Source organism: Narcine bancroftii, chromosome 6, assembly GCF_036971445.1.
Source record: "Narcine bancroftii isolate sNarBan1 chromosome 6, sNarBan1.hap1, whole genome shotgun sequence".
Lineage (NCBI taxonomy): Eukaryota > Metazoa > Chordata > Chondrichthyes > Torpediniformes > Narcinidae > Narcine > Narcine bancroftii.
The window spans coordinates 54692248-54706053 of NC_091474.1; the positions used below are offsets into that span (position 1 = coordinate 54692248).

Genomic DNA, 13806 nt, shown 5'->3' on the forward strand with positions numbered 1-13806 from the left:
TCTAGCAAATCTGCTTTCATCACAAGGAAAGCATTCTCGGCCTCTTCCGTCCATTCCAGGGTTTTGTTCTTGGGGGTGATCAGTGCGAACAACAGCCTCATGATGCGAGCTGCCCCTGGGATGAACCGGTGGTAAAAGTTGATCATCCCGACGAATTCCTGTAGACACTTGAGGGTGTAGGGCTTCGGGAATGCATACGGCTGCAACCCTCTCGGGTTCCAGGACGGCTCCGTCCGTGGTGATGGTATGGCTCAGGAACTGCAGGGACAGTTTGCCGAAATGGCACTTGGCCATGTTGATAGTAAGGACGAATTCTGCCAGGCAGGTGAATAGCGCATGGAGATGGATCTTATGTTCGTTGTGGTCCTGACTGGCAATGAGGATGTCATCAAGATAGATAAACACAAAGTCTAAGTCTCTGCCCACCGTGTCAATCAGGCGTTGGAATATTTGGGCCGCATTTCTGACACCTAACGGCATCCGCAGGATCTCAAAGAGGCCAAACGGGATGACGATCACAGTCTTGCCGATGTCGTTGGGGTGGACCGGAATCTGGTGGTAACCCTGTACCAGGTCAACTTTCGAGAAAGCCTGGGTGCCATGCTAGTTGGCCGTAAAGTCCTGTATGTGCGGGATGGGGTATCGGTCCGGCATGGTCGCATCGTTGAAGCGACGGTAGTCCCCACATGGGCGCCAACCCCCGGAAGCCTTGAAGACCATGTGGAGGGGGGGGAGGCCCAAGGACTATCCGATCTGTGGATGATCCCCAGCTCCTGCAGTTGAGAGAACTCCTCCTTTGCCAGTTGCAGCTTCTCAGGGACAACCGCCTGGCTTTGGCGTGGGGTGAGGCCCTGGGTCGAGATGTGGTGGCAAACTCCATGTTGGTGCATGGAAGAAGTAAACTGTGGCTGCAGGATGGAGGGGAACTAATTGAGCATGCGAGAATACTCTTCCTTGGGGGCGCTGATGGAAGTTATCCCCGGGCCGCACGCATCTGTGGCGTTGAGGTGGATGGATTGGAAGGAGTGGACATTTACCAACTGCTTGCCTTTGATGTCCACCAACAGGCTGTGCGCCTGGAAGAGATTGGCTCCCAACAGTGCTGTGCCCACAGAGGCCAATACAAACTTCCAGCGGAACTTGTCCTTGCCGATCTGGATCTGTGCCCTGTGTGTGCTGAAGATCTTGATGGAGGATCCGTTGGCCGCCCATAGGGTTGGGCCCCGTGCATGGGTCTTGAGGGCTGTTGAGGGGAGCACACTCAATTTGGCTACGGTGTCTACCAGGAAATGTCGGCCACTGGACTTGTCGGTCACATGCAGGAAGCTGTTTGCGCGGTCAGCCGTCGCAGCCATTAACGGCTGCTGGCCAGATCGTTTCCCTGGAACGTATAGGGCTGCTTTAACTTGCGGGCTTGGGCCCCCCAGCATTGATGGTAGAAACACCAGCTGGGGTGGTGTTCTTCCAGTTTGTGCTTGGGGGGCGCTTGCGGCCGATTGGGCTCTGGGCGGGTGACCTGGCTGAGGGCGGCCTTGTTTTCTCGCTTGGTCTGCGACTTGGCGTGGATCTGAGAAATCCTCATCTGCCAGCATCTGTCCTCAGGCATCTGTTCAAGGAAAATCTGTTCGAAAAGGAAGCTGGGCCTCTGGCCCTCTGCTAGCACCAGCATTTCATCCTTGAGGGCAGATGAGGTTCTGTCGCCCAGACCATCCAGGTGTAGGAGCCTGGAGGTGTGTTGCCGCAGGGAGAGGCTAAAGGTGCTGAGGAGGAGGTTTTTGAGAGCAAGGTATTTATCTTCCTCTGGTGGGTTGTAGATGAGGTCACCGACCCTGGCTCCGGTTTCTTCATCAAGTGCGCTCACGACATGGTAGAACATCATGGTGTTTGATGTAAGGCGACACTAGAAAGGGTGGGGGGGTGGGGAGAGTTTCTCCACAACCACGTTGTTTGCTATGGAATCCTTATCGAGAAGCCAGAAAACGGTCTGGACTCGCTGGGGTCACCAATGCTACACAGATTGAAACACACCACGACCACGTTGGAGGTTTCAACAAACTGTTTATTCAAACTTCGCGCATGTCCCTTTAAGGGTGGCATGAGTTCCACGTCGGCAGTGACGTCACCATGCTCGCCCAAGGCGCATGCATGTCTTGCTCTAACCCACATAGCACGGAGGTCCCCCGACGGCGCCATTTCTTGTGGCTGCCCTGCCGGTGCAGCGGTTCAAGCAGAGCCAGTTCACCACGAGGATGTGCACCGCCACAAGCATACTATTACCCCATTCACCTGCGTCACCATTTTTCATGGAGCTACTGACACACTTCTGTACACTCCAAAGGTCCCTACTGTGATGGAGTACTTTGAGGTGGTTTGGGAGGAATTACTAGAGCAGCTTGTACACATTTTAAAACACAGTAATTTTGTAGGACTTTTGCAGAAAACAAAAAAGTAGCAACCTACAGCTTGCCTGGGAGAGCATGTGATTTTTGCAGGCAGAGCAGAACAGTTTTGCTCTCAGAGAGGGAGGGAGTGAAACAGAGAGGAGAGACACAGAAATCAGTTCCAGAAGGACAAAGCTGGCCAACTTTTGGAAGGCTGGCTGGTCAAAGGAGAAGACTGATGGTCTGAAAGGTGACCTGAAAGAAAGAGGATCATCTGGAGAACCCTGAAGGGGGAAAGTTTCTTCAGCAAGACTGAATGAAAAGGAATCAGGTGCAGATGTTCTGGAACAAAAGGAATCTCTCTCTGAAAACCAGCAAGAACCCTCCTGAGTGGTAACCATTTATCTGTTAAGCATCAAAGACTGGTGAACTTTATCAGTGCTAACTTCTGTGCATAGTACAAGAATTGCCTGCAACCAGTGAGATTGGACTGTGATGCAAAGAACTTTTCTAATCTTAAATATAAATTATACACACCTGAGCTTAGTATGGGGGGGGGGGGGGGGGGAGATTAAGTAGTTAGGTAGATTAAGTAATAAGTTAAAGTTTAATTCTGTTTTCTTGTTCAAATATAATTAAAAACTACTTTTGTTTAAGTAACCCTGTGTTGTTGTGCATATCTCTTGCTGCTGGTTTTTGGGGTCCTCTGGACTCCGTAACACTACTACTATTTAGATAATTTAGGCAAATCATCATACTCATGTCGTCTAATTTCAGGGCTCACCTTTGAGGCTTCTAGTTCTTTAATATTTTCTTCTGCTGTTGAAAGCTTTTCTTTGAGGGCCCCAATTTCTTTCTCCATGGGCATCACCACCGATCGTAATTTCTCAGCATCTTCCTGAGCCTATTCATTAAAATGAAAGAAAATAGGAGTTGATGCCTCGTCTTTGATACCCAAAAATGTACAAGTGCTTTGGAAGAGCTTCTTGTATTTTGTTTACTAATTGTATAATACAAGAGCAAATTCTCATCATAACTGCTCATTAAAATTTCTGCTTATTAGAAGTTTAAAGATTCACAATTGGGTACTGCTCAGTCAGACTTACTTTCTTCATATCATTCTCCAAGTTGTTCTCTCCTTGTCCTTCCGACACACGTCTCCTTAGATCAACCAACTCACGTTCCATTGCTTCCTTGTACTGCCCCCACTGTGTGCGTTCCTGCTCTAGACGGTGATGAAACTGAATCTCGTACTCTCTCAATGTCTCTGTAGCAGGGGTTTAGAACACAGCACAGGTTTGCATCAGAACATTTTTCTATTTCTGTTTCCCATTTAAAAAGGCTTTTTCAGCAACAAGATCTAATTTTCTTAAAATATTCTACAGTGGCAGAAATGCACAAATATGATTTGCAATTCTTCTAAAAACTTGCCCAATTATGGTTTGGAGAAAAAATGAGTGAAAATCCTCAAGAGGAAAGTAGATGAAGATACAAATGTGTCCTTTATTAGTTCATGGTTTTTTAAATGCCAGTTTTACATTCAGAAGGTTTCACAGAATTGTGCAGCGCAGAAACAGGCTCTCTAAGTGATGGTCATTTGATTGAGTTACAGATGCCAGGTTCATCCACCTTCATGAACATGGGTTTACACTTAAACGTCATTTATAGTTCTCCTGTTCTCTGCCACAATCCCATGTTTAAACACGGTTCAAACTGTTTCCTTATTTGGTCCCCAATTTACCTCTTCCCAACTAGGTGACTATTCTTTCACCTAAACCACCCACTGCATCTTCTTCATTCATTTGTATCTATGCAACTTTACTATCTCTCCCTAACCCCCACTACACCACACATCCGGCAACCTTTAGAATACACCAGATAATGCAACTTTCTTTTTTTCCTAATTCTCAAAATGTTACCTACAATTCCCTCAAACATTTTTTTAATTTAAAAATTAATTTTGCAGTATAATGAAATAGAGACCCTGGTTCGAAAAGGGACCACAAAACAAAATTGTTTCAAAAATGTATTCCATACTTCAAATAAAAACCCCTAAGCAAGGGCTTGATAAATCAAGACAAAGGTGGGAATCAGAATGGGGTACAGAAATTGATCCATTTTGCTGGTCCGACTTATGTTGGGACAGCATGATTAACGTGATTAATGTAAGGTATCAGCTGGTACAATATAATTTCTTGTATCAACTATACTTTACTCCACAAAATTTACATAAATTCAAATCATAAATATCAGACAATTTTTTCAATGTGGTCAAGAAATAGGTACATTCTTGCATTCAACCTAGTCATCCCCTAAAGTGAGGCTTTTCTGAGAAGAAAAAAAAATTATTGGAATTAGATACCCTCAGGCACCTGAATTATTTTTATTGGGGAATTTAAGACATAAGAGCTAAAATGAGGCTGTTGAATTATCAATTAAAATTCATTAAGCTCACTTTAGCAGTGGCCAGGAAAGGCATTATGGTGACTTGTAAATTTGATTCCCAACTAGGTTTAACCCGCTGGGCGATAAAAATGCATCATGATGTTCCCCTGGAGAAGATCACCTATCAGAAAAAAGGTATTGTTGGGCTCGTTGGGGTCGAGGTGTGCTGGCTTTAATCTCTCCGCAGTAAACAGTTTCCTCTTACCACCGATTTCCAGTGTGAAGGTGGATCCTGAACGCTGGATGACTGTACGGCCTTTCCTACAGTCTTTGATGGGATGCTGTGGAAGGACCTCACCTGATAGATACTATGCAGAATACAGCTCACTTATACGGTAAGAGGCCCGTGTGCTGGGTATGAGTGGTGGTGGGGATGTGAAGGAGTCCAACTGGGCCATGAGGCGGGGAAGTAAACCGTGCGGTGACTGTTGTGGGTTGTGAGGTGCATTGATAAACTCACTGGGCAGGTCTGGTGGTGCACCGTAGACCAGCTCGGCTGATGATGCCTGCAGGTGTTCTTTGGGTGTCGAGCGGATGCCCAGGAGTGCCCAAGGCAGCTCATCCACCCAGTCAGGGCCGGTGAGGTGATTTAAGGTGGCGGTGCAATCACTCGACCAGTCCATTGGCCGTTGTGTGATACAATTCGGTTACCAGTCTGTTGGCGAGCTGTGCCCAGAGCGTGGAGGTGAACGGTCGTTGGTGATGTGGGTTGGGATGCCGAACCGGGCAAAAGTGCTCGGGAGCAGGAGTCCGTGGAGGCATCTGGCATCAGGATCACCTCGGGCCAACGAGTGGTGAGGTCTACCACCATGAAAAGGTAATGGTTACCTCGGGAAACGGGTAAGGGGCCGACAATGTCCACATGTATGTGGCTGAAGCGTTCTCAGATGTGCTCAAAATCCTGCACGTGCGCTCTGGTGTGCCTGTGTATCTTGGAAAGCTGGCAATGGGTGCAGATTCTGGCCCAGTCAGCAATCTGCTTTTGAAGGCCATGCCAGACAAAGCATTCTGCCATCATATGAACCGTGGACCTGATGGAAGGGTGGGAAAGGTCGTGGATATGGTGGAAGACTTGCCTGTGCCACTGCTGGGGAACCACTCATTGTGGGGTGCTCATGGAGACATCGCACAGGATGGTATCATTAACGAGAAGAGTCGGGAGATCCTGGAACCATAGGCCCGTGATGGCAGTCCTGAAGGCCTGCGTCTACTCGTCGGACTTCTGATCCCGGGCAAGCTGGTCGTAGTCTAGGCCGTGTGTCAGCGAGCAAATGGACGGTCAGGAGAGTGCGTCGGCAACCCCGCTGTTTTCCCCCGCCTTGTGCTGAATGTCAGTGGTGAACTCCGATGCAAAGGACAGGTGACGTTGTTGGCAGGCCGTGCAGGGATCGCACATAGCGAGCACCTGAGTGAGGGGTTTGTGGTCGGTAAAAATGGTGAAAGGTCTCCCCTCCAAGAAATAGCAAAAATGGCGCACAGCAAGTTACATGCCCAGGAACTCACGGTCAAAAGCACTATACTTGCATTCTTGCGGACGAAGAAGTCGGCTAAAGAGTGCCAGTGGTTTCCACTGTCTGTTAACCTGCTACTCTAGGATGGCACCGACGGCAGTGGCAGAGGAATCGATGGAGAGCGCCATATGAAGGTTGGTGCGTGGGTACAAACAGGGTAGCCTTTGTGAGGGCAACTTTCTTGGCTTCAAATGCTCTGTTGGCCTCTGGAGCCCGGGCGAATGTCTTGTCCTTGGCCGCAATAAGGGCAAAGAGCGGCTGCATGATGCGTGCAGCGCCTGGAATGTATCGGTTATAGAAGTTGACCATACCCGTGAACTCTTGTAGCCCCTTGAGTTTGTCCGGGCGTGGAAACTCTGATTGCAGCGACCTTCGTAGCAGCTGGTGTAGCTCCTTCGGTCATGATGGTATGACGTCGCCTGGGCATCACGTGGGCTGCAGAGCACAGGCTTCTGAGCCTGGTGCCGAGGTCGGGGAGAAACCCCCGACACCCCATTTTGGCTGGCTGCCCCGCTGCACGTGTGACATTTCGCCTGCTTAATGGCGTGCTGCCACAGTATGATGTATTTTCAAGAATATGGAATTCATACCCAAGGTACATCTTTAACAATTTCCTCCTCCTGTCTCTTCCCCCTGGTGCTCGCAGCGCCGAGGATCCTAGATAAGACAGGTTATTTGTCCCTCGATGGGAGTGGGGTTTATCTGAGGTGAAGCTAATCTTTTCTTTTCCTTATTCTTCTTGTTTCTTGGGAGAGGAGTGGGTTCCTTTTTTGCTCTTCTTTCTATTCTCTTTTTCTCCCTTTGGTTCAACGTGGACAATGAATTCGTATGTTTGTAGTATTCTTTCTTTCTAATAATTGAATCACATGTTGACTTTTTTCTCACTTTCTTTAATATCAACATGTGGATCAATGTTTGTATTATTTTGTTAATATTATGATATTAATGTTTATATTTTGATTATTCTTCATTTTGACAGCATGCGGAGTGAAAATTCTCAAAATAATTTTTTTTAAACTTTAAATGCTGTTTTTAAATTTAGACATACAGCAGGTAACAGGCCCTTCTGGCCCACGAGCCCATGCTCAATCACACTCCATTGACCTACAACCCCCGGTATGTACTTTCAAGGATGGGAGGAAACCAGACACCCAGAACAAACCCATGCAAATACGGGGAGAATGTACAAACTCCTTACAGTCAGTGCAGAATTCGAACTCTGACACTGATCGTTGGTGCTGTAACAGTGTTGCACTAACCATGTAGCTCCCAATTTTTCAGAATACGTTGTAGCTAGGAAGATTCCATTCCCAACCCTCCCTCATTGAGCCAGGCTTCTGTTATTACTATTCCATTTGGTAATTTTTGCCTGTGAGTTACCAGCTATTTATTTACTACATCCCAAATCAAATTTCAAATCATTGCCAGATGCATATATGACATTCTGCAAGCCAGGCAGAATTTCTACTTATCAGTATCGTAAGTGTACTCAATCCCACTAGTTCCTTTGGCATTGCATTACAGATTTCTCACCTTAAATCTATTTCCCTTTGCCCTTGTTTTTGATACCTTTACCATGGGAAAGAGATTTTGACCATCTACTCCTCCCATGATCTTATCTACTTCTATTGTCACCTCAGTGTCCTTGAGAGATTAGAAATGCTGTGTTTGTCCCATCCTACCTAATCTCTCCCTACAACTGATGTCCTCTCATCCAGACAACATCCTGGTAAATCTCCTCTGCATCTTTTCCTCATGCTTCCTTTTGTGTGGTGACAAGAACTGCACACAACACTCCAAGATGAAGTGCCTTCTCTGGTAGGACTACCTACATGTCATCTCAAAAAACAAACATAATTAACAAATTCTTCCCCTTCCATGTCCCTTACTCAAAGACAATCCCACTCAAATTCAGAAAGCCAAATTTCCCCGACTGGTAGAACCTTAAGCAAGCAAATTTCAGAAAGATGTTAAAACAATACGAAGACAGATGAGAGATTCTGTGGAGATGGTGAACCCTGGATGGTATGTTGCCTCCCTGGTGCCAGGGTCTGAGATGGAGTTCACAACATTCTTAGGTGCAAGGGTGATCAGCCAGTTATCGTGGACCAATGATGTAGGTAGGAAAGGTGTGGAGGTCCTGCAAGGAGAGTTCAGGGAGTTAGACGCTAGGTTGAAGAAGAGGACCCCCAGGATTACTTCCCATGCCACATGGTGGGGAGGTTCAAAGTAGGAGGATAAGGCAGCTTAACACTGGGCTGGAGACATAGTGTAGGAGGGAGGTATTCAAGTTTCTAGATCACTGGGCACCCAGTCAGGGAAGGTGGGATCTGTAATGAACTGAATGGGAATTCATATCCTTGCAGGTAGGTTTGTTAGCCTTGTCCCAATGGGTTTAAACTAGATTTGCAGGGGGAGGGGAACCAGAGCAGTTAGTGAGGAGGAGGAGGAGGATAAAGGTCATGTAAGGCCTGCATGCATAGAAAGATATCATAAGTTTACACGTGATAGAAATGTTATCAGGTGTATTTATTTTAATGCAAAGAGTATTGTTGGAAAGGCTGATGATCTTAGGCACGGATTGACATGTGGGATTACGACTTTAGTACTATTAGTGAGACTTAGTTGTAGGAGGGGCAGGACTAACAGCTTAATGTTCCAAGGTTCCGTTGCTTCAGACGTGGTGGGGGGATTGTTAAAGGGGTAGGAGTAGACTGGTTTGACGAAAACAGCCAGGAAATCCAGGAGCTGCTGGCAAAGAAGCGAGCTGCCCACCAGGCTCACCTTACAAAGCCGTCCTGTCCAGAGAAGAAACAAGCCTTCCGTCGCGCATGCAGCCATCTTCAGCGCAAACTCCGGGAGATCCAAAATGAGTGGTGGACTAGCCTCGCCAAACGAACACAGCTCAGCGCGGACATTGGCGACTTCAGGGGTTTCTACGAGGCTCTAAAGGCTGTGTACGGCCCCTCACCCCAAGTCCAAAGCCCGCTGCGCAGCTCAGACGGCAAAGTCCTCCTCAGCGACAAGATCTCCATCCTCAACCGATGGTCAGAACACTTCCAATCTCTTTTCAGTACCAACCGCTCAGTCCAAGATTCCGCCCTGCTCCAGCTCCCTCAACAGCCCCTAAGGCTAGAGCTGGATGAGGTTCCCACCCTGGATGAGACATATAAGGCAATCGAACAACTGAAAAGTGGCAAAGCAGCAGGTATGGATGGAATCCCCCCAGAAGTCTGGAAGGCTGGCGGCAAAACTCTGCATGCCAAACTGCATGAGTTTTTCAAGCTTTGTTGGGACCAAGGTAAACTGCCTCAGGATCTTCGTGATGCCACCATCATCACCCTGTACAAAAACAAAGGCGAGAAATCAGACTGCTCAAACTACAGGGGAATCACGTTGCTCTCCATTGCAGGCAAAATCTTCGCTAGGATTCTACTAAATAGAATAATACCTTGTGTCGCAGAGAATATTCTCCCAGAATCACAGTGCGGCTTTCGCGCAAACAGAGGAACCACTGACATGGTCTTTGCCCTCAGACAGCTCCAAGAAAAGTGCAGAGAACAAAACAAAGGACTCTACATCACCTTTGTTGACCTCACCAAAGCCTTCGACACCGTGAGCAGGAAAGGGCTTTGGCAAATACTAGAGCGCATCGGATGTCCCCCAAAGTTCCTCAACATGATTATCCAACTGCACGAAAACCAACAAGGTCGGGTCAGATACAGCAATGAGCTCTCTGAACCCTTCTCCATTAACAATGGCGTGAAGCAAGGCTGTGTTCTCGCACCAACCCTCTTTTCAATCTTCTTCAGCATGATGCTGAACCAAGCCATGAAAGACCCCAACAATGAAGACGCTGTTTACATCCAGTACCGCACGGATGGCAGTCTCTTCAATCTGAGGCGCCTGCAAGCTCACACCAAGACACAAGAGAAACTTGTCCGTGAACTACTCTTTGCAGATGATGCCGCTTTAGTTGCCCATTCAGAGCCAGCTCTTCAGCGCTTGACGTCCTGCTTTGCGGAAACTGCCAAAATGTTTGGCCTGGAAGTCAGCCTGAAGAAAACTGAGGTCCTCCATCAGCCAGCTCCCCACCATGACTACCAGCCCCCCCACATCTCCATCGGGCACACAAAACTCAAAACGGTCAACCAGTTTACCTATCTCGGCTGCACCATTTCATCAGATGCAAGGATCGACAATGAGATAGACAACAGACTCGCCAAGGCAAATAGCGCCTTTGGAAGACTACACAAAAGAGTCTGGAAAAACAACCAACTGAAAAACCTCACAAAGATAAGCGTATACAGAGCCGTTGTCATACCCACACTCCTGTTCGGCTCCGAATCATGGGTCCTCTACCGGCACCACCTACGGCTCCTAGAACGCTTCCACCAGCGTTGTCTCCGCTCCATCCTCAACATCCATTGGAGCGCTCACACCCCTAACGTCGAGGTACTCGAGATGGCAGAGGTCGACAGCATCGAGTCCACGCTGCTGAAGATCCAGCTGCGCTGGATGGGTCACGTCTCCAGAATGGAGGACCATCGCCTTCCCAAGATCGTATTATATGGCGAGCTCTCCACTGGCCACCGTGACAGAGGTGCACCAAAGAAAAGGTACAAGGACTGCCTAAAGAAATCTCTTGGTGCCTGCCACATTGACCACCGCCAGTGGGCTGATAACGCCTCAAACCGTGCATCTTGGCGCCTCACAGTTTGGCGGGCAGCAGCCTCCTTTGAAGAAGACCGCAGAGCCCACCTCACTGACAAAAGGCAAAGGAGGAAAAACCCAACACCCAACCCCAACCAACCAATTTTCCCTTGCAACCGCTGCAATCGTGTCTGCCTGTCCCGCATCGGACTGGTCAGCCACAAACGAGCCTGCAGCTGACGTGGACTTTTTACCCCCTCCATAAATCTTCGTCCGCGAAGCCAAGCCAAAGAAAGAAAAAAAAAAAAAAAGGAGTAGCATTGCTAGTCAGAAAAATAACTGTTATAAAATAAGTTTATACAGTTATGGAATAAAATATATCTTAAGGGGTAAGGTTAGATTGTGGGGTTTTACGTATTAGTTTAGGTACTTCACAAACAGACATCTCTGTAACATTTCACAAAAAGAGTTATGCCTGAGCATAGACTTCATGACTGCCAGTGTCTTTACAGAAACCACGAAGAGTGCCTATGAAGAATCACAAGTAGGTGTTAATTGGACTGATATTGTGGAATTGAAATGTTGCTATTAAGACTGGGGCCAGAAGTTTAAATTGCTGGTTGAAGGCTGCCATTCTAAGGATCATGTGGTTTTGCAGAGTGAGAGAGTCAGTTTACAGCAGGTGTTGGAAACTGTAAGTTTTTGCAGACTTGTTGCAAGACCCCATTTGAAGATGGGTTTTGAGTTCGGAGTTCAGCCTACCCTAAACCCTTGTAGTCAACTACAATGAGGGTGTGGCTGGTTAATATGTTTCTCCTGAAATAGGGGTAAGAGAAGAACTCTTTGTGTTAACCTGGAAGAAGTGGTTATCTTCTGGAAAATCCATGAGGGCGAAATTTCTTTGGCAAGACACTGAAGTGGCTGATTGAAGGAGATTAGTTTGGGTGCGTGTCCAACAAACAACAAATATCTCTCTCTCTGAAACCAATCAGGACCTTCCTTTGCAGTAACAATTTAAGTTAGAGCATAAATGTTACATTCTGCGCACAGTATGGACAATTGCCTAATACCTGTGAACTTGGAGAAGTGAAAAGTAAATGACTGGACATTGAAACAAAGAACTTTCCTGAACACATACATGTGTGCTGAGAATTAGAAGGGGGTTTATAGTAATAAATATTGATATTATTATCTATGAAGCAAATTAAAAACATTTTTGTTTAAGCAACCATTATCCTGGTGAATTTCTGCTGCTGCTAGTTTTTGGAGTCCTCGGGGCTTGAAACACATCTCAGCTGTGCGAAGTCAATACAGCTGTTTGTCTATAGAGGCCATATGGGTGGAATTGAGGAATGGGAAAGATGCGACCATACTTGATTGGGTCTATTATAGGTCAGAGAGAATTGGAGGAGCAAATTTGTAGAGCAATGGTTCTCAACCTTTTTCTATCCACTCACATACCATTTTAAGTAATCCCTATGCCATAGGTGCTCTGTGATTAGTAAGGGATTACTTAAGGTGGTATGTAGGTGGAGAGAAAAAGGTTGACAACAACTGGTGTCCACTGACCATACGGTTATTAGCTTCAAGTTAATTATAAGGATAAGTATGATCCTCATGTTGATATTCGAAATTGAACAAGGGAAAATTTTGTGGAAAAGAAAAAGGACCTAGGAAGAGTGGATTGGGATAGTTTGTTTACTGGCAAGGATGTGTTAAGTAAGAGGATGACCTTCAAAGGCAAAATTTTGAGAGGGCAGAGTTTGCATGTTCCTGTTAGGATTAAAGGCAAAGTTAATAGGCATAGGGGACCCTGGTTTTCAATAGATATTGGCGAAGAAGAAGAGAAGTGATTGGCAAGTATAGGCAACAGGGAGCTAATGAGGTACTTGAAGAGTACAGAAAATGCTGGAAAATACTCATGAAGGAAATCAGGAAGGCAAAAATAAGACATGAGGTTGCTTTGGCAGATCATGTGGAAGGTAAATCCGAAGGGTTTTTACAAGTATATTAAGAGTAAAAGGATATTAAGGGACAAAATTGGTCCCCTAGAGCAGGGGTGTCAAACTCAAATTCACGGAGGGCCAAAATTAAAAACTTGGACTAAGTCGAGGGCCGAACTAAATATTTATTGAAAATTTTCAACAATATCTGCATGTTTTCTCTTCTTTCAACATATGTAATGTTAAACTTTTTCTTATTAAAATAAATGTTTAATAATAGTTTTGGATAAACTCTTTCCAGAAGCATTAACAAATGAGAAATAAAATATTCAATAAATAATATTCAATAAATCCTCTATAGAGGATTTGTCAAATGTTGCTAGTGTGCTGTCGAATAGTAAAATCTGAGGGCTATTGAGAATGTGGGAGAATAACATGATTCCTGAAACAATCAAATGGGTGACTGATTGTGGGCATGAACTCTAGCAGGGTTATTTGCCATGCCCTTTTTCCATTGGTACAGATATCTTTTGATTTACACACTTTTCAAGTTTTATGCCTAATGAGCTTGTATCCAGGTGCAGGACCATTTTTAACCAGGAATATATTTATCACTGTGACATGAAACTATTGGAAGGTCGTTTTATCCTGAGAATAAAGTTCATAATACTTACTCAGGCCTGTGTGCGGGAGGGCGGGGTTTGCGGGCGATCGGGTTGGACAACGACAGTGCGGGGGCATCGGCTCTCGCTGCAGGGCGTCATCTCGGCGGATCAGCGGCCCCGTCACCGTGAGTCGCGGGTCGGCCTGCGGCAGGGAGGGGGAGTGGGCAACGGTCCTGGCGAGGTCAGGCCCCCCTGAGTTTCTGCCGGA

At 46.5% G+C, this 13806-nt stretch overlaps 1 protein-coding gene across 13 annotated transcripts in view; it reads right to left on the minus strand.

Moving 5' to 3' along the window:
- The window catches only part of rabep1 (rabaptin, RAB GTPase binding effector protein 1), a 314581-nt gene that overhangs the window by 211911 nt on the left and 88864 nt on the right, over nt 1-13806 (minus strand). For all 13 annotated transcript variants that reach the window (XM_069885028.1, XM_069885025.1, XM_069885027.1 and 10 more), the window contains 2 exons: nt 3488-3648; nt 3166-3285 (listed from right to left, as the gene is read on the minus strand). In XM_069885028.1, coding sequence (XP_069741129.1) covers nt 3166-3285; nt 3488-3648 — 281 coding nt within the window. The remainder of the gene's footprint in view (nt 1-3165; nt 3286-3487; nt 3649-13806) is intronic.